Source organism: Nomascus leucogenys, chromosome 21 (assembly GCF_006542625.1).
Source record: "Nomascus leucogenys isolate Asia chromosome 21, Asia_NLE_v1, whole genome shotgun sequence".
Lineage (NCBI taxonomy): Eukaryota > Metazoa > Chordata > Mammalia > Primates > Hylobatidae > Nomascus > Nomascus leucogenys.
The window spans coordinates 56,437,809-56,458,405 of NC_044401.1; the positions used below are offsets into that span (position 1 = coordinate 56,437,809).

Sequence of the window (20,597 nt, forward strand, 5' to 3'; positions counted from 1 at the left end):
AGGGCAGGCTTGCTTCTACAGGCCAGTGTTTTCCTACCTACATTTACCAGTCAGGGACTCACAGGGAAAAATCTGCCTTCGTCCAGCCATGGAGTGAGGCAAGGGTGTTTTACCTGCTAGGATTAAACTCTTGGATTGCACAGATTATACAATTTCAGAAAACCAGAGGGACAGGACCTCAGACATTAGCTATCTTGACCAGTGTTCTCATTTTACATGTGAGGAGACTAAGGCCCAAAGAGAAGGTACTTGCCCAAGGTCACTTCATTCTCACCTGAGTGGTCTGTAACTTTAATATGTAATTTTCGAGGCAGATAGGTAGCACTGACTAATATTGATTAATATTGCCTGCCACCTGTTGGCAATGCTGTCAAGATTCCCAGCCCCATTCTGGAATGATTACTCAGCTAGAACCCTGGGATCCAGGTGCTCTAAGGTCTGCCCCTGGGATATCTTGGCATGGGGCTGTAATTGTGGATTAAAGAAACCCAGTCCTTGGCTAACTCAATTCTCTCTACATAATAAAAAGAGGAAGAAGTGAAATTTCAGGAGGAAATACACATTTAATGCATTTTAAAGAGCCCTGTTTATTTTTGAATCCTGGCCTTTTCTTCTGACTTAATTCTTGGCCACTGTAAATTACTTCAAAAGATGATTTTAGAATAGAGAAGGGGCAGGGAGGCTGAGAAGCTGTCTTTAACATTTTATCTTCCTTTGGCATCATTTATGATTTTAATTCTGAAGCACGACAAGGAGACAGAAACGGCTATTGGGCGCAGACAAGCAGAATCACTTTAAATGAAGATAGAGTGTTGTGCTTCAGAATTTCCTCTAAAACTACCGAAAAAATAAAGCCTCTCCCAGCACTGCTTAGAATAGAGGCCATTTCTAATTCCTCATTAACGGGAATAGAAACAAAAGTATTCCAAAGCAAAGACTTACTTGAGTTCACTGCTAAAGCCACTACATCAAGCTGGAGGTGTAGGGGGAGAGAAAAGGCTGAAAATTGACATCATTTTTGGGAAGTAATCAGTTTAAATGCTTTTGTAACTTCATCACTATCTACCCGGGGAAAAACATTATTATTCAAGCCTTCTATGTGTCTCAGAGTCAAGAGCTTCTGAACCAAGAAAGGAAGAAACGGGCGGGTTATTTACGAGTTCCCTCCCTCTTGCAGTTTTAAACCACTGCAAAATAAACCCATTTGTTAAGGCTCTGGGACCAACACTGGGCGAACCAGCCCCGCTCCGCAGGGGTCTGCGCGGCTGGCCTCGCCCGCCCCCTAGTGGACGCGTGCGATAGTGCAGCCTCGGCCCCAGCGCACAGCGCCGCATCCAGACGCTGTCCGCGCGCGCAGCCTCGGAGGCGCTCCTCGCTAGCCTCCTGTACCCATCCAGCGACCAGCCAGGCTGCGGCGAGGGGATTCCCACCGAGGCTCCAGAGTCAGAGACCTCAGCCTAGCATCACATTAGGTGCAGCCGGCAGGCCATCCCAACTCGGGCCGGCAGCGCACGCGTCACTGGGGCCGTCAGCTGCCGTGCAACTTCCCCGCGGGGGAGTCAACTTTAGGTTCACCTGCGGACTCGGTGCAGGTAGCTGGGTGCTAAGCAGGGGTGGATGGGATGGCTAGGGCCGGTGGAGCCATCGGGACCCGAGTGGAGGTGGTGGGGTGCCTCGCACTCCTTGTTCCTGGAGGAGGGCGGGGTGTTCCGAGAGATTGTAAAGTGACTTCTCGGGATTGAGACTCAGAGTCCTTGATTATCTGGGTCCAAAGCGCAAGTCGGGGGTTCCTGAACTTTCGCGGCTGCCGGGCTGGGGAGGAGCCCCGCGGGAGGTGTCTTTGCCAGGGTCTGGGAACAGCGGTTGGGCATCCTGGGCTTTGATGTAGGGGTTCCCCCAGGAGGGACTGCAGAACTGGGTTTCCACCTAAGCAGGTGCTGTGGAAGTTCAGGGAGTGACGGCCGAGCGTCTTAGAAAAGGGGGTTAGACGGAGATGGCCCTGAGCTGGGGTTTCCCAGGCAAGTGGCTATTTGGGGATTTCCGGAGGAAGTACTAGAATTAACGTTTACTAGGAGAGGGGCTGTTTTGGGGGTCCCGCGGGAGGTGGATATGCTGAGGGTCGGAACGTGGGGCGAGTAGGTAGTTTGGAGATCCCTCGGGGAGGTGATTTGGTTTTAGATTCCCAGTCCTGGAGGAAAGTGGCTGATTTTGACCCTCCCTTCTCCCCCAGTGGAAGCCGTTGAACATCCCAAGGAACTGGCACGCTGGGGGCTCTGGGCTTGTGGCTGGTAGAGGATTCCCGCTCATTTGCAGTGGCTCAGAGGACGTACCTCCAAAGGGGATTTCTGGGGTGGCGGTTGTGCCCGGTCTTTCAGATGACTTGGGTTCCTGGGAATGGGACAAGCACGCCCTGCGCGCGTCGGAAGAGAAACGCGGCGGTCTCCTCACGGCCCCCCCGGTTTGTTTCAGGGTGGACCCAGCAGATCCGTCCGTGGAGTTTCCAGGAGTGGAGCCCCAGGCACCCCTACACCCTCCGACACGCCGGATCCGGCCCCGCCGCGCCAAGCCGTAAAGGGCTCGAAGGCCGGGGCGCACCGCGGCCGCCAGGGTCATGGAGGGCGCGCTAGCAGCCAACTGGAGCGCCGAGGCAGTCAACGCCAGCGCCGCGCCGCCGGGGGCTGAGGGCAACCGCACTGCCGGACCCCCGCGGCGCAACGAGGCCCTGGCGCGCGTGGAGGTGGCGGTGCTGTGTCTCATCCTGTTCCTGGCGTTGAGCGGGAATGCGTGTGTGCTGCTGGCGCTGCGCACCACGCGCCACAAGCACTCGCGCCTCTTCTTCTTCATGAAGCACCTGAGCATCGCCGACCTGGTGGTGGCAGTGTTCCAGGTGCTGCCGCAGTTGCTGTGGGACATCACCTTCCGCTTCTACGGGCCCGACCTGCTGTGCCGCCTGGTCAAGTATTTGCAGGTGGTGGGCATGTTCGCTTCCACCTACCTGCTGCTGCTCATGTCGCTGGACCGCTGCCTGGCCATCTGCCAGCCGCTGCGCTCGCTGCGCCGCCGCACCGACCGCCTGGCAGTGCTCGCCACGTGGCTCGGCTGCCTGGTGGCCAGCGCGCCGCAGGTGCACATCTTCTCTCTGCGCGAGGTGGCTGACGGCGTCTTCGACTGCTGGGCGGTCTTCATCCAGCCCTGGGGACCCAAGGCCTACATCACGTGGATCACGCTAGCTGTCTACATCGTGCCGGTCATCGTGCTCGCTGCCTGCTACGGCCTTATCAGCTTCAAGATCTGGCAGAACTTGAGGCTCAAGACAGCTGCAGCGGCGGCGGCCGAGGCGCCAGAGGGCGCGGCGGCTGGCGATGGGGGGCGCGTGGCCCTGGCGCGTGTCAGCAGCGTCAAGCTCATCTCCAAGGCCAAGATCCGCACGGTCAAGATGACTTTCATCATCGTGCTGGCCTTCATCGTGTGCTGGACGCCTTTCTTCTTCGTGCAGATGTGGAGCGTCTGGGATGCCAACGCACCCAAGGAAGGTAACCAGAGCTGGGAGACCCAGGAGGAGGGAACCTGGTGGCTGGGGGAGGCCCTTATCTTGCTGCCTCAGAATGTCCAGGGGTCTGTGGACTTCCTGGGGGGTAAGCAGGTTTGAAATCCCACAGAGTCACTGCTCCATCATCCTTTGGCCAAGTGACTTAGGGAAATTAACCTCCCTGAGCCTCCACTTTCTCTTCTGTAAGGTGGCAATAAGGATAAAAGTACCAACTGTCACCAGGCATAGGGGAATGCCATGAGAAAATGCAGTTAAAGTCCTTAGCACAGTCCTTGGGTTGCATATGGGCTGTATGGTTTACTGTGGTGGTAGAAACAGGTTCAAGGGCCTCCATCTGCTTTCCCACGTGGTTAGGAGGAGGTGGTGGAGGTAAGTTTGGAACCCCTGGCCAAGCTCAAGCTCCTTCAACTTTAAGTTCACGTTAAGATGAATTTCCACTTTAAGTTCAAGAAATCCACTTGAAGCCAAGAAGTCTGGTTTGGACAAGGACAGCCTTGCAGGGGTGGGCGATTTGTCCAACCAAGCACCTAGTAGTTGAAGGGGGTGTTGGGGGGCAGAATATTCCAAGGGAGAGGTGAAGACAAATCCTTGAACCCCTCATCCAGTGGAGGTGATGAGTCTCCATGCAGAGAGGTGAGTGCTGCAAGGAGCGGTGGGCAGTCTTAGGGAGGAGAGCGCCCAGGACTGAGACTTCACTTCCACTTGGGGGAAAGAGAAGAAAGCCTTGAGGGGGACATTCAAGTTTGAGGGGGAGGCTGGGTGATTTCTGTAGGCGGGGAATGTGCCTTCCAGGTTGGAGGACTGCTGAGGACAAGGCTGAGGGTGGGACAATTGTCCATTCTTGGCCTGTGCCAGAAAGCTAGGAGGAGGGCATAGAAGAGGGTGACCTAGGGAGAAAGCTTGGATGAACAGAGGCACCCTAGGGCTCTGGGGTTTGTGGCTGGTGCTGGGTGGCTGTCCCCAAGGCACAGAGCACCAGGCAGCTTCCTGTCACATTCTGCCCCCCAACCCCTTTCCAGTAGCTCATTTGGAAAGAGCAGAAGGGGTGATTGCTGGTGGTGAATGATTTATAAGTTTTTGTTTGAAGGTAATCCCATATCACATGCTGGATGCTGGGGACTTCAAAGGTTCATAAAGAAAGACCAAAAGATTTGCTTTCACCCTTTCTGCACTCCAGACACTGCAAATGTCCCATTTCTGTGTGCAGTTACTACTGCTCCCAATAGTCTCAAATACATGCATCCTGGGAAGCTGAAATCTCAGTGCCAGCTGCTTTCATTCAGTTTGGTAAATTTGCTTTGGTCCTTTCTGAAAATCACAGACTCCAGGCTTTATGGAACCCTCCCAGTTAGCTCAGTGTTTGCTTTAGTGGCCAAGACACTGGTTATTCAATATTTACTGAATGCCTGTGGCCCCTGGTAACACCTTACAGAGAGGGTTCTAGGGCCCAGAGAGGGGAAGGCACTTGCACCAGGTCACACAGCAAGTCAGAGGCAGAGCTGATGTTTCCTGTGCCAGGGTTCTTATGAAGGACATGTGATGAGGGAGCGGTGTTGGGCAAAAGCCAGTAGTGGAAGTCTCTAAGTAAGGCCTTAGGCCACACCTGTTTCCTGGGCAGATCTGAAGAATCTTGAGGAGCTCGAACACCAACTATCAAGGAAGTGAAACCAGCACCCCTTGGAGTAGATACTGGAGAGATGTGGGGTCTAGTCCTCCTCCAGCCCTTACTAGCTTTGGGATGTTAGATGAGAGATCCCTTTATTCCCCTTGAGCCTTAGTGTCTTGCTTTTAGAATGAGGACATTTCAGCATTCAGTTAATTCATTCAACAGACATTCTACTCCTCTCTCCTTGGGGTCCTCTCGCCTCTGTCATTCATGTGTTGAGTCTCTGGTGATTTTTCTCCTTCCTCTCCTCCCAGCTCCCTCCTCTATGGCTTCCTGCTGTTCAGCCCCCTCACCTGCACTCCTCTTCTCACTGTGTGTCCTCCCTAAAGAAGGAGAGTGTGTGGTCAACAGGTCACATGTACCATGAAGCGAAGTTTAGATCTTTTCTACACTTTAAAAGCATGTCAACAATTGATTTCCTTGTCTTAGAAACAAAAGAGAGAGAAAAAAACAGAAGCACACAGATCCTGGCCAGAGTGGAGGTCATAGGCCTCTTGAGTGTTTGTGGTCCTCTGAGGATTTTCCTGGGGACCAGACCTTCAGTAGAGACGGGCTCCTGCTCAAGCCCAAGGGGCAGGTAAAGAAGAGGACTTTAAGAATTTCAGGTCCTACTTCCCTTTGCTTCTTTAGGAATTCACAGGGAAGGGTGGGTGTTGCATGAAAAACCCAGGGCTTCTCTTGGTCCTCCTTGGCATTCTGTCTCGGGCGCTGAGAAGAATCCAAACACAGACCAGCAGGGATTCATGACGCTGCTGCAGCCGGGGCCTCCCCGCTGCCCCAAGCACACAGCCAGGAGCAGGAGCCCAGTCCAGATGTGAGCACCTCATCAAACACGGAGGTGATGACGTGGACTCTGGCCACCACCAGCCTGGCCACATCATGCTTAGGCCTCGGGGATGCAGGGGTCGGAGTGGCTGCGAGCTCAGTTAGAACACCAGCTGTATGTCCACTTGGCCTTAATTTGGATAATTGCAAGTAGCAGGTGGAAATTGTGTCTGCATCACTTTGGAGATACCTCTCAATCCAGAGGCCACCAGCAAGTGTTAAGGAAGGAATAAAAGAGAACCACACTCGAGCTACCTCAAGAGATTGTTATGGGAAAAGTGGAATTAATACACAGCCCCACTTTCCTCTCCAAGAGGACAGAATTTAGATGCAGAAATATCTAGACTGGGGCCCCTTACTCCACTCATCAACTGAGGAGCCAGTACTGAAGCCTATGGCTAACAGTGTGACGCCATCCAGGGATGCTTGCGGGTGGAGCAGGCTCACAGGGAGGCAGGAGAGGTGGGGCACACATGGGTCTGTTCCTGCTTTATCATGAAAACCCCAGGGAGGTAGGGAAGCTTAGCCAATGGCCACCCATCAAGGGTGCCAGTGTGGGTGGAATGTCACGCATGTGGTGGCTGCAGATGTGGTGGCCCAGGGACCCAAAGTCCCTCTCTCCTTCAGCGTTTGCTCTCTCTCTTCCATCTCTCCCTTGAGCGACTTCATTCCCTCATACGCCTTCACAAATACCAAGGGCTGCCTTTATGGGTTTAGAGCTCACCTTGTTCCAAAAGTAATGTGTGGTGGTGGACAAAAATTTAGGTAACACCACAAGATAAAATAGATATGAGGCAACTGGGATAAAGCAGGGGGTAGGGAGAAGAAAAGGAAAATAAAAAACATTACAATAATCATAATAATACTATTATTAATAATAAAGTCTCTCTGTGTATAGACAAGCTCTACACATGGTTACTTTTTATAAGAACCAAAGAGGAAAACTTTGAGTTTAAATATTTCCATGATTCAGAAGAAAGAGCCAGTGGGAGCATCTCAGTAATTTAATGAGATCTGTTCTTCAAAGCAGCCGGAATGCTGTTGGGTGCTGACTTGGTGAGGCTGGTGAGACTGGATGCCCCACGCAGGGTTTGACAAGCCCTTTATATATCTTTCAGAATTAAATTCCAAAGCCAAAAATTTGGCACCAGCCTTTTCCCTTGAACCCAGTGGCATTTGCTATGCTGCTGGTTGCAGAAGCTCTGACCCTGCGGCAGTTCTGAGGGAGGAGATGAGGATGAGGAGGGAGTTTGGTAGAGTGGGGCTGTTTGCATTTCTAGGGTTGGTTGATGTTGGTTGGGTGCGGTGGACAGGATTTGGGGTCTCTGTCTCTAGTCTTCTCCTTCCAGCATCTCCCTGGTAGAACGCCCAGTCCAGTGTCCTCAAGCCAGTTGTTTTACCTGCTCTGAGCCTCCGCCTCCTCCTCCATGTAATAAGGATAGCACGGCTGACTGCGTGGGGTTGTGGTGAGGATTAAATGGTGTGACCTATGGCCCCTTCCTGATGGACAAGGTGGGGATTCTTGTCTTGAGCCTGGGTGGAGGGAATGGGAGTGGACAGCAGGCAGTGTGTCCAGGGAGGCTGGGAGGTGGGAGAGAAGCTTGTTAAGGCTGGAGAGGTGGACTGTGAGCCCTATCACAGCAGGGACGCTGCTTGTCCTGTTCCCTACTTGTTGAGGCCAAGTCCAATGTGTGGGCTGTTTTGTGGCACAACTCCAGGGGATGCCTTTTACTCCAGAGGATGCCTGACACAAGGCTGCACCGTCACTGATAGCTCAACCAGTGCTTGCCAAATATGTGGAAAATGGGAGCAGAGAGGTGAGTGAGGTGGGGCAGGGGTGGGCATGAAGAGCTGGACTCAGGAGAAATAGGGACTTTCTAAGTAGCCCCCCAGAACAGAACTGGCAACCTGGGAAAGAAAGGAGCGCCCCGTCACTGGGGCAACAAAACAACTGTCAGGAGCGTTGGACTGGGAGGAAGTCTGACAGGCGCAGGAGGCCTGGTTTGACCTATTTCCCGTCTATAGAATGAGCTTCCCAGCCCCTCCCTGTTTCTGTGGGACTGAGGACCCTCTGGCATGTCCCGTACACCTTTCCTTTCCATGAATGCTGTGCCTGAGGTGTGGGGGACCAGGCCCCTTGAAGGGGCTTGTTCTTGAGGTGACCCAGTGATGTGGAGAGCATGGTGGGCCGGCAGGAGAAGCTTGGACAGGATATTCACTCTGGGCCATGAAGAGTGCACAAGCTTGGCCCTTCTGGGTACGAATCACAATTAGATGGGCAGTTAACTTCAGACTCTTCTATGATTAAGTAATTGTGTGTTCTTTTATGTTCTTAGCTAATGTTAATGTTTTCCCTTAGGGTTTCTGCCCTGAGGTGATTTCACTTCTTTTCCCTCCAAAGGTTTGATAAATAACGGCTAAAAAGACAAAAAACAAAAACAGAAAAACTCAAAGAAAAACAAACCCCAAACCAGCCTCTTGGGTGAGGCCCTGCTACGTCATTTTTCCATTTGATGGCTGTCTGTATGGGTTTCGGGAGGGTGAGGAGGGGAAGAGGGGCTGTGGAGGGCCTCGGATCAGGAGGAGATTAGCAGGTGCCCTGGCTGCATCATGCTGTCTGTGGAGGCTGGATCAGGTCTGTGGCCCGGGCCTGGCATGTCTGAGTGTGACTTGAGGCACTGGCCCACCTGCTGACCTTACCACCTTGCCCTGGCAACTTTTGGAAGCAAAGACAACCCCACAGGGCTCCCTCCCAGGGGCTGAAGCCAGACCCTATACACCAGACCCCACCTGCCAGAGCCCCCAACCCCAGGAGACAGTACTGGGAAGTAGCCAATCCCCTTCTGGGACCTGGTCTTGTTGCCATCTATGTCATTTGGGGCAATGTCTCTTGATGGCCTCTGGACCTCTGCCATTCCCATCTGAGCAATGGGGATAACAGCTCATAATGGAACTCGACACCCTCTCTGGGCCTCAGCTTTGGTGAAGGGAGGAGTGGGATTAGTTGGTAACAGCAGCCACCACTGGCTGAGTGCCCACTGTGAGCAAGGCCTGTGCCCGGGCCATTTCTGCTCCTCATCGTAATGCAGCAAGGCAGGGGCCCATCATGGCTTTTCTACAGATGAAGAAACTGAGGGTTAGAGAGGTGTGACCTGCCCACGATCACCGCTGAGTAAGTGACGGAGCTGGGATTGGAACCCAGCCATCTCACACTAGAGACTGACATACTGCATGACTACCCCAACCCCACGCTGCCCTAGGCCAGCAGTTTTCCCGATGATCTACACCTTCCCCTTGGGGATCTTCTGGGCGCTTGTTAGATCTCAGGACCGGCCTCAGATTCATGGAAGCCGAGCCCTCCCCCACTATCTGGCCCCAAGTCCTGACATCTTGGGCTCTTCCTGCAACACCTACACACACACCCACCCACCTAGGTACACATCTGCTGATGGCACTGCCCTCCCAGCACTCTGAGTTCAGTGCCACGCCCCTCGCATCCTCCCTGTGTCCACCAATTCTATCATCTTAGCTGCACCACATGCCTCACGTTGGCACTTTGCTTTCTCTTTCCATTATCACCTTCTTGGTTTAGAGCATGATTTTTCAACTTTAGCACTATTGACATTTTAGGCTGGATAATCTTTGGCGTGTGTGTATGTATGTCGGGGAGGAGCTGTTCTGTGCATGGTAGGATATTCAGCAGCATTCCTGTCCTCTACGTGCTACGTGCCACTAGCAACCTCCCTGACAACTGTGGCCACCAAAACTGTCTCCAGACATTGCCAAAAGTTCACTAAGGGGCAAAGTCATCCCAGGTTAAGAACTGCTGGCTTAGACCCCCTGTTCTGCTTTTTAAACTAATACCCAACAAATGAGTACTCTCTTGTTAGCGCTGCCCTGGTCTCTGGCCAGCCTGCCTCGTGTACCCCCTGCCAGGCCCGCTGATTTGCCGCTTTCCACAAGTTCCTGTGGCCTTGCCGCCTTTGCACCTATGCTAATACTGTTCCTCCCATGGGAACACCCACCCCGGTTTCTTCCATGGATTCCCATCCTTTGAAGCCCAAGTCCAATGTGTGGGCTGCTTTGTGGCACAACTCCAGGGGATGCCTTTGACCTAATGGTCTATGAGCAAGGTGTTCCTCAGAGCTTTGCAGTGCACAGCCTGAATAGCTGAACATGGCAGCCCCATCCAATGCCCCTTTTGGGAAACCATCCCTGTTTTCCCAGTTTGCGGGGCTTCTTCCTCTGAATGCGAACTCATTCACTCCAAAAAACAGTTACTGATGCCTCTGCAGGCTCCTGTCCACACAACCTCTGCTTTCATCTCTCAACCCCCAAGTGAAGAGAGTTGGCAAGAGGCCCTCCCAAGCCCTCACCCTCCTGTGGCCAGCTGCTGACATGCATAAATGTGGGACAGTCTGGTCAAGGTTGGTCACAGAGTTCTGGGTACACCCACAGACCTCTGGGAGGGACACCCCCAGTTTCTGCTGGGTTAGTGTCAGGTGGAGCGGCAGTGCTGACTTTGGGTGTGGGGCTGAGCCTGCCCACAACTCAGGTTTCTGGGGTTCAGAATCTCAGGTTTCTGGGGTTCAGAATCTCAGGTTTCTGGGGTTCAGAATCTCAGGTTTCTGAAGTTCAGAACAGGGTTTAGGTTGCATAGAGGGTGGAACATCCTGCTGGTGCAAGTCAGCGTAGCTGATGGAGTGGGAGTCATTTTGGGCACAGGCCTAGCATTTTAGCAAAGGGGCTGCACTTTCAATTGGCGCATGGTGGCAAGTCCAAGGATGCTGGGAACAAGAGTATTGAAAGAGAAACAGCTGTCTCACCTGGAGGAGGCGGGAGGCCAGGTGGAAGGTTCTACCTCTGGTTTAGAGGTACCCTAGGCTGGGTCTTGTCTAAGGTCTAAGGTATGGGTGGGAGGGAGGTGTAACCAGGTGGTGTCCAGTGTCCCAGCCCCAAGGCCCAAATCCTTACTCCTGATTTCTGCACCGAGGGGCGGCCTCTGCCAGCATCTCCTTTTGTGCTTAGCTGGGAGCTAAGGCTTCCTGCCCTTTAGCCAGATGCTTCGAGACTGTGGGCTTCTGCCCTCCCGGCCCATATCTCCCACCCCAACAGCACTCTTGCGCATTCTGTTTCTCTCCCTTTCTCTCCACCTGACCATATCTGAGGGCGAACATAATTTTCCCGGAGGGAATTGCATTTGAGTCCTGTCACCTTATTTGGGGGCCATTTCCTGTGGCTGAGCAGGGAAATTATTTGTAGCCCTTCCAACATACTGGCAGCAGTGGCTGATTTATCAGGACCTCTCGCCTGCTAATTTCATGCTTCAGTTCAATTCAGCTCCTTATTGAACTCTTCTTATTTTCCAGTAGGTGTTAGCAGCCTAAGGACAGAGCCACCAATAAGACACAGTCCCCAGCCAAAGAGTATCAAAAAAAAAAAAAAAAATGACAATATGACGGGGTGATGCTGTTATAGAGCTATTTACTTACCAAGTACTGCAAATGCCCTGAGAAGGCATTAGTTGATCTGTCTCCCTGGGAAGAAATCAGGAGGGTTTCAGAGGGGAAGTATCATTTGAAAAGGGTTTTTGAGGGATGAGTAGGAGCTTACCGTGCAAAGAAGCAGATGCACATTCCACATCGAGATCAAGAACGGTGGACAGTTACTTCATTCATTTCTTCTTTCCTATCGATATGATTTGAGCCAGCTGGAAGGAAGCTCCTCAAACTTTAATGTGTATTTTGTTAAAATGCAGATTCTGATTTAGTAGGTCTGGAGTGGGGCCCCAAGAGTTTGCAGTTTTGATAAGGAAACAGGTGATGCCTATCAGAGGCCCTGTAGCCAGCCATTGGCTACACTTGGAGCAGCAAAGCTTTAATATATTATCTTTTACCAACACTCACTGTTTGCCTTCACACGTGTGGCCCAGATTGGATGGAAGGCCTTGTCATTCCCTGAAGGGTAGTGAAGGGCTGGTCGTTTGCAGGAAGGTCCTGGCTTGTCTTCTTCCAGAATGTGGTTATTCTCAGGCCCAGCCCAGCGAGTCCAGCACACCTACCAGATTGTAGCAGTGCTGTCGGAGAAACCCATTTTCAACTCTGCAGCCCGCCCGTTTGGCTCTTCACCCACACCTTGCACTACACGGGGTGATCACACATCTGTGATTTTTAGAAAAATCACAGCTGTAAAACAGTGGTCTTTTCTAGGAAGGCACTCTATAGTATATATTGAGACTCCATCTTTCTATAAGCGTAAATTCAAAAATCATTTTCTTAAGAAAGGGCCTTCCATAGTTTTGTTCCCAGATGCCTGCACAGTCCTGTAGGAACAAAGGACTTACATCTGAATTCCTGGTACTCTGGGGAGGCCTCGTGGCAAATGATTGGTTTCTCAAGTGCCGGCCTTTTTTAAAGTTGACGGGCTTTCTTTGACCCGGCCGATCTTGGCCATATGTCTTTGAGTCATGTGAAACGTGCCAGTAGCCTCAGGAACAGCACAGCCCAGAGAGGCCGTGGCCAGCTGCCCGTCAGCTGTTCTGGGCTAATTTGGGGTTTCAGTGCTGGGGTGGAGAGAGTGCCGGGAAATCCTAACAGGGGAGTTCTTGGGAATTGAGGAAAGCCAGGCTGGGAAGGACGGAACGTGGACCTCTGCCTCCCACCCCTCCATGAATCATGGTGCCAAGCAGAAATGCAGAGTTGATTCTCCCAGGGGCAGAATTGCCCAGCAGGGGATGTTGGCGTTTAGTGTGTGGCTGTTTCTGCTCATGTCCCCCGCTTGGCACGTAAGATACTGCACTTGAAAACCACCCCTAGTCCCCAGCCTTGTGCCCAGCAGCCCCTTCCCAAATGCTTTACCCCGTTTAATATTCTGCTGGTCTTGCAAGTCTCTCTTTCTCACCCTGAGTCTGGAAATCACTTGAGGGCAGGGACTCCACTTAGATCCCAGCACCTACTCAGTGCATGGCATGGAGTGGAGGCAGAACGAAAGGATGGATGTCTGACCTCTTCGTCCTCCAAGAAATGCCGTGTGAGGCCAGCAGCCCCCACGGAGTCCGGGTGGACGGCACCTCCTCTTCATCCTCCCTTCCTGGCAAGGATGGGAGAGAGTAAGTTTGCAGTCTGGTACACACTCAGGACTCGATCGTGGGGCAAGATGTGATTTTTATGGCAGGCAAGTGGGAGAGACATTATTAGAACTGGTTCTTCCAGCGAAGACCCTAAGATCCTGCTCCTGCCCACAGTTGCAGCAGCCTTCCCTTTTGGATTTCTAGGTCGCTGGCAGAATAAGTTTTTCCAAAATGGACTGTCTAAAGTTCCTTTCTTGTCAGGTAATTCAATCTGAGGACTCTGGGGTTTGATTTTTTTTTTTTTTTTAACTTTTGAGAAGTGTTGGGAAAATGGGCTAAGGATAATTTCTTCAATTGTTCTGGGATTGGGAGTCTTCAAACTTGGATTTTAAAGAATTGCTATAGTTGATCATACCTCACATGCATTAATACTAATATTAATAATAATTACTTGAATAAACACTTCGCCAGTCACAAAGCCCTTTTACACTATCTTTAATTTTTTTTTTTTTTCATTTTCCCAATAGCCTTATGAGTGCCGCCTCCATGCTACAGATAAGGAAACTGAGGCTCAGGCAGTAGTTCACTCAGATGTAGTTCAGAGAGTGATTAGGTGGGAGGGGGATCCAGGCCCCAGGGCTTTGCGTCTGGATCCTGAGTTCCTGGGTTCTCCTCCCTGCCTCTCAGCCAGTGTTTCTGTGGGCCAGGGGGCTCCCACTGTGAACAGCTTCCTTTCCTGAGGGACCCGGAGAAGGTGCTTGCTGCATAGCAGACCTTTCCAGGTCAGGCCCATGAGGACTTGTAGGTCCTCCTCTCTGTGCTGACATCATTGTGGCTGCATTGTGTGGAAATGAGGAGGGAGGCCAGTCTCACCGGGAGCTTGGGAACGGCCATGGCCCTTCAGAGAAGCCCGGATAAAGGCACGGGGCCTGGCCTTTGCACATTTGCACTAAGCAGTCATTGGGTGTGGCAGCTCTTTTTGGCTAAAGGCAATGCCGAGAGAGGAGCTCAGCTGTGAGCATTTGGCAGGCAGCTCTTGGGCAGCTAGAGGAATGGGTGCCCAGGGGGCACCACAGCATCCACAGCATCAAAAATGGGGAATGGGCAGTGCCTACTCTCAGTGGTGGACCACATTTGTTTTGGGAACAGGGAAGTTGCTCTCTGTCCCTCAAATCATAACATTAGGCAAACTGCCTAACCAGCTTCTGTCTTGGCTTTGGGACTGACAGGATTCACTAATTGGAACCAACCTGACCTGTGAGGATGCTAACCTGTTTTTAAAAGGAATCAGTCTTCATTACTTTTATGTATGAACACAGAGTGACTTGCTGTGTGCCCTTGGGGAAGTGACTCTCCTTCTCTGAGTTTCACTTTCCTCATCTATAAAATGAGGGTAAGGCTACTTTGAAAACTGTACTCTTCTGGGCAGGCTCGAGCAGTGATTATGATGTTCAACACTGTCACACCCTCACATGGAAATAACATTGTGAAATATAAGGACAATATTTTCCATGCTTTGTTCTGTTCCAAGTCCTCTGTAATCCTGGGAAGGCTTTCTAGCCATCAGAAAGGGGAATGGTATGGCCTATACAAGATACAATAAGTGCAGAAAACAGGTTGAAGTGGAATCCGTCATCGCTCACCTGCTCAGTAACCATCAATGGCTCCCTATTGCCCATACAGTAAAGTGGGCAGACTCTGCCTGGATTTAAGATCCTCCCGTCTGGTTCCAAACCATCTTTCCAACCTCTTCTCTTGTGAAACTCCCCTTTTCCCTTCTTGCCTCCCAGGAAGTCCCTGAATGATCTTGGCCATTCTCAACCATGGGCCTTTATTCCTGCTGCCTCCGCCCTTTGAAATATGCTATATAGTCCCTGCTTTGTGTTCCCAAATAGATCTCCCCCTGGTGGTAGAGCTTTGAAGTGCTGTTCCTGGAAACTTTATGACTTTGGATGACTAGGATATTGACAAATTAAGAACAGCCAAATGTGCCCTTAGTGTTGGTAACTTGACATGAGCAGGTTCAGCTTAGAGAGGGCCCTTCATCCCCTGAGGACCCACTTCAGGTCACTCGTGTCTGTGGTCGCCAGGTGGGATCAGAGGTGCTGGCCAGACTTCTCCTACCCAGACAGGCCTCTTGCAGGCAGAAGGATTGGTGGCTACTTAGGAATTCATTAACTATTTTCTTCTTTGTTGTTGGTGTTTCTGTAGTTTTTTAAAAAATAGGATAAAAAAGTTGAAAGATCCCAAGAGTAAAGAGTGAGACCTATAGCTTAAATGAACAGATAAGATTGTGCCAAATAACTGTGTCCAACTAGGCAAAACTCAGTGTCTTTCTGTGAACTTCATCCCTGATGTTTCCTTCTACCTCATTGCAAAGCTTTATACACCTAGGTCCTTCCCTTTGTGGCTGGTAGTTTGTAAATGTTGACTTTTGCATGTTGATTTTTGCCTCTTTCATTATTTCTAAGACATTCCATTTTTAGTCTTGTGGGTGAATTTCAATTTTGTTGGTGAAATATTCCATCAGAGTTTCTAAACTTAAATTCATCTTCTTATCCATCCAAATCAAAGCAAATTTCTTAACAAAATATTTTTTGTTAAAACCAGTGAATTTAGTAATATTGATCGTTTTTCTTTCACTTTTCCTCTTTTCTATTCTTTATTATTTTAGTACTAAGTTAAATTTCCATTCTTTGCCTTCTAAAAACTCTCTTTTGCAAGAATTTTGTTTTCTGTCTGTCGTAGCTTGCTCTTGTTCCAACAGGTGCACCAATTAATTAGACCAGTGGTTCTTAACCTGGAGGGTGCATTAGAATTACAACATTCCTGAGCCCTACCTCCAGAGGGTAATTCTGGGGTGGTGCCTGAGAATGTGCATTTCCAGCAAGTTCCTATGTGATGTGTCGCTCTGGGGGAGGCCCACTTTGAGAGCCACTCATGTAGACTTACCAACAACCAACTGCCTTTCTTCCCTTGGTGCTTGCAGACTTCGCTGACAAACATCTCTGTTCTCTTCATCAGCGGCCACATCTAGATTTTGCACCTCTCGAGCATCCCCAGTGAAGAGTCCTTGCCTGGATTTAGCTCTGAACTCTAGAGTTATTTGTCGAAAAATTTTGCAGAGCAGACAGAAAGAAGACTAGTGGATTTCCCCAGCCTTCTTGCGGTTGCCTTCACACACAAGGAGGTGGCTGAAGAGAATTCTTAGTTGTTTTCCTTGTGGGTTTCTGGAGATGTTGCCTGGCCTTGTCTGTCATCAGGAGATGTCTGGTTGTTCAGACTTAGGGCCATTGAAAGAAGCCAGATTTTTATCCCCGTGCTTGGAAGTACCTAGAATTAGGATTTTTTTCTTCCCCCTTGAAGTTTCAGTTTGTGACAGGCAATGTCTCGAAGCTGATTTTTAATCATTAATTTTGCCTGCAACTCCATGAGTCCTCAGTATAATAGCCTTTACAGAGTACTTCCGATAATTTCCATGTCACTTTCTTTTTCCTGCATGAGTCTTATTGTCAGGCTGAAGCAGTGCTCTTAGGCATAGCTTCATGGAGATGCTTTCAGTTGATCAGCCATGAAGATGTCATACACTTTCTTGCTGCCATGCCTTTGCTGGTGCCATTCCTTCTGCCTGGAGCACATTTCTTCCCTGCTCTGCCTGGAAAAACCATAGGCGTCTTTGGGAATCAGCTCACATGCCCCGTTTGTGGGGCCAGCCGTGACTCTCAGAGTGGCACCCCCTTCCTGTGCCTACCTAACCCACAAGATGTGTGCATCGTGGTGTTTCTCATTTTATTTGATTGATTTGCCCGGCACATGCTCGTGATAGCAGCCATCATTTATTGGGCACCCACTGTGTACCAGGCACTCTTTAATCCTTGCAGCAGTCCCCAGAGGTTTGGGCACTCTCCCTATGCCCATTTAAAGATTAGGAAACCAAAGCTTCTTAGGGACTTCAAGTAACTAGGCGCTGGTGAGGCTAGCATGCAAACTAGGTGTGGCAGCTTCTGGGTACTGTGTTTGTAGACACTCGAAGCTGTAGGCACTCAACACTCGTTGGGTGAGTGATGCATTAAAAGGTGGCTGTGATGGATTCAGCTTCTGCTGAGGGAGGTAGGCAATGGGAAAGCTGCTGGTGAGAGAAAGGCAGAGACAGTTACAAGCCTGGGCTAAGCCTGGTGGGGAGGGTTTGGAGGACAGCCTGCGGGCATGTCCAGCACAAGGAGGGAGAAGGAAGACAAACTTCGCCTCTTTAGTACCTCATCTTGTGATTCAGGATGTAGTACTTGGACAAGGCTGTCACTCAGGAAATGGTGTTTAAGTCAGATAGGTCTGGAAGTGGCTCCAGTGTTAATCCTTTTCTCCTTTCTCCTGCCCCCACCCCCTCAGCCTCAGCCTTCATCATCGTCATGCTCCTGGCCAGCCTCAACAGCTGCTGCAACCCCTGGATCTACATGCTGTTCACGGGTCACCTCTTCCACGAACTCGTTCAGCGCTTCCTGTGCTGCTCCGCCAGCTACCTGAAGGGCAACCGCCTGGGAGAGACGAGTGCCAGCAAAAAGAGCAACTCGTCCTCCTTTGTCCTGAGCCATCGCAGCTCCAGCCAGAGGAGCTGCTCCCAGCCATCCACGGAGTGACCCACCAGCCAGGGCCAGGGCTGCTGCCTGAGGCTCGGGCTGTGCTGGCATAAGTGGTCTGCCCCTAGGTGACGGCGTATGTTTGTGTATAAGGTACCTATCAGTTTGTATCCCTCCACTCCTTGGGGTGGCTTCAGTGGGGTAGAGAGTGGCCTCCATGATGAAAGATGATAGGGGACTCAGCCATCAGACAACCCCCTGGCCTCCTACACGTACTTCTACCACCCTGAACCCGCTGCCACCCTGGGCAGTGAGTGGCTCGTTTTTTCTCCTGGATTTGTAATTTCTCTCCAGTATCTTTTTACTTCTTTATTCTGGGCTATTGTGAAAAGCAGTACATATAGGATCGGTGACCAATTGGGTCAGGAAGTCCAGTGTTCTGGACTTGGGGTAAGGAATGGGGTTGGGACCTCAGATGGGGAGGGTGGTGCTAAGATCCTCCTGACCTCAAAGTGTATTTGCCTTTAAGTGAACAAATGCTGGGGTCCTTGGGGACCAGCTTGTCAGAGGGTAGCCCTAAGAGAAGGGGATTACCTTGTAAGACCATCTGGCACAGCGGACCTATTAGAACTTGGGTTAAAAATGTTTAAGAAGCTAATGTTTAAGAAGCATTTGGGAAAGAAAAAGAAATAAATGCATCCAGATTGGAAAAGAAGAAGTAAAACTATTTGCAGATGACACCGTTTTGTATATAGAAAATCCTAAGGAATTCACACACACACACACACACACACACACGCACATACACAGCTATTAGAACTAATAAGCAAGTTCTGCAAGGTTTCAAGATACAAGATCAATATACAAAAATGAATTGTATTTCTTTATACTAGCAACAAACGATATGAAAACGAAGTTAAATAATTCCATTTATAATACCATCAGAAGGAATAAAATAGGAATCAACTTAACAAAACAAGTGCAAGACTAAAAACTACAAGAAATTAAAGAAGGCTTAAATAAATGGAAAGACATCCTGTGTTCATGGATGAGACCTAGTAATTTTAAGATGGCAATACTATCCTCACTGACATACAGATTCAGTGCAATCCTTATGAAAATCACAGCTGGCTTCTTTGCAGAAATTGATAAGATAGTCCCAAAATTCATAAAGAAATGCAAGGGACCCAGAATAGCCAAATAAGCCTTGAAAAAGAACAAAGTTGGTGGATTCACACTTCCTGATTTCATAATTTACGATAAAGGTAGAGTAATCAGCTCTGTGTGTTACTGGTTTAAGGATAGACATACGGAGTAGAAAAAGAGTACAGACATGAACACTTATACTTATGGTCAATTGATTTTTGACAAGGTTCCCAAGACAATTCAATAGAGAAAGAAGAGTGTTTTCAACAAATGGCACTGAGACAATGATATGCATGTGCAAAAGAATGAGGTTGGACCTTTACTCACACCATGTGCAAAAATCAACTCAAAACACATCCAAGATCTAAATATAAGAGCTGAAACTATAAAATCTTAGAAAGAAACATAGGCATAGATCTTTGTAACCTTGAATTAGGCAGTGGTTTCTTAGATATGATACCAAAGTCACAAGTAACCAATGGAAAAATAGGTAAATTGGACTTAATCAAGATTTGAAGCTTTTGTGATTCAAAAGACCCCATCAAGAAAGTGAAAAGATAACATGCAGAATGGGAGAAAATATTTGCAAGTCATATACATGATAAGGGACTTGTATCTGGAATATATAAATAACTCTTATAACACAACAATAAGGAGAAAAATAAATCAATTTAAAAAATGGGCTAACGGTTTGAATAGACATTTCTCCAAACAAGATATGCAAATGGCTAATAAGCACATGAAAAAATACTCAACATTATTATTCATTAGGGAAATGCAAGTCAAAACCACAATGAGATTCCAGTTTACAATCACTAGGATGGCTACAATAAAAAGATGGACAACAACAAGTGTCGGTGAGGATGTAGAGAAACTGGTAGAAATTTAAACTGTTGGTGGGAATGTAAATGGTGCACCTGCTTTGGAAAACAGTTTGGCAGTACCTCAAAAAGTTAAACGTACAGTGACCATATGACCCAGGAATGCCACTCCTAGGTATTTACCCAAGAGAAATGAAAACATACATACACACAAAAACTTGTACACCAATGTTCATAGCAACATTATTTGTAATAGCCAAAAAGTGGAAACAACCCAAATGTCTATCAACTGATGAATGGGAAATAAAATGTGGTCTATCCATCTTGCGGTCCTGCCGCAGGGGTTATTCAGGGATGCACCGAGAAGTAGTGAGAAGAATGATGAAAGAAAGACACAGAGAAGCGGGATTAGGAGGGACGGTTCCCTGATAGGGAAGCGCCGACAGCTCTGGTTTATTCAGTGCTTTTATACATGCCAGGGGTCAAAAGTCCACACAATAATTGTTTTTGTCTTCCTTTGATGCGGCCTCTGCAGTCTGTCCTGTGCTAACTATTAACTATAAAAAGCCATTCACAGTGCTTCACTGATCTGGTAAGAACAGGAAGGTACCCATAACAGGATCTTTGGTGGGGTCTTTGCCATGCCACCTACTTTCCTGTCTGCAGGCTTTGCCAATGCATGGGAATGTGAATTTGGCTCCCCACAGTTCCCCCTTTTCTTTCTAAAAGAAGCCGTTGATGATTTATCCGGAGCTGGGTGATGGCAGAGAAGGCTCCTCGGAGACAGACTGGGAAAACACAAAGAATTAATAAAACAATACCTGCAAGGGTGGCTAGACTGATAATTATAGCAGACAAATGAGATGTAGGAGATAACTTATGAAAAATGGACAAAATGCTATCAGCAACATCCTTAGGATTTACAATATCTAAATGTGCTTGTTGC

At 49.4% G+C, this 20,597-nt stretch overlaps 1 protein-coding gene across 1 annotated transcript; it reads left to right on the forward strand.

Annotated features, from left to right (window-relative positions):
- The first annotated feature begins 1,383 nt into the window (after positions 1-1,383).
- OXTR (oxytocin receptor) lies at positions 1,384-17,871 on the forward strand. Its single transcript, XM_030801813.1, has 4 exons — positions 1,384-1,592; positions 2,231-2,326; positions 2,470-3,533; positions 17,497-17,871. The coding sequence occupies exons 3-4, from the start codon at positions 2,612-2,614 to the stop codon at positions 17,742-17,744; spliced, it is 1,170 nt and encodes a 389-aa protein (XP_030657673.1). The 5' UTR covers positions 1,384-1,592; positions 2,231-2,326; positions 2,470-2,611; the 3' UTR covers positions 17,745-17,871.
- Positions 17,872-20,597: the final 2,726 nt, after the last annotated feature.

Coding starts and splice junctions, on each gene's coding strand:
- OXTR (XM_030801813.1), top strand. CDS start 2,612: ATGGAGGGCGCGCTAGCAGCCAACTGGAGCGCCGAGGCAGTCAACGCC. Junction 3,534..17,496: donor TGCCAACGCACCCAAGGAAG/GTAACCAGAGCT, acceptor CCACCCCCTCAG/CCTCAGCCTTCATCATCGTC.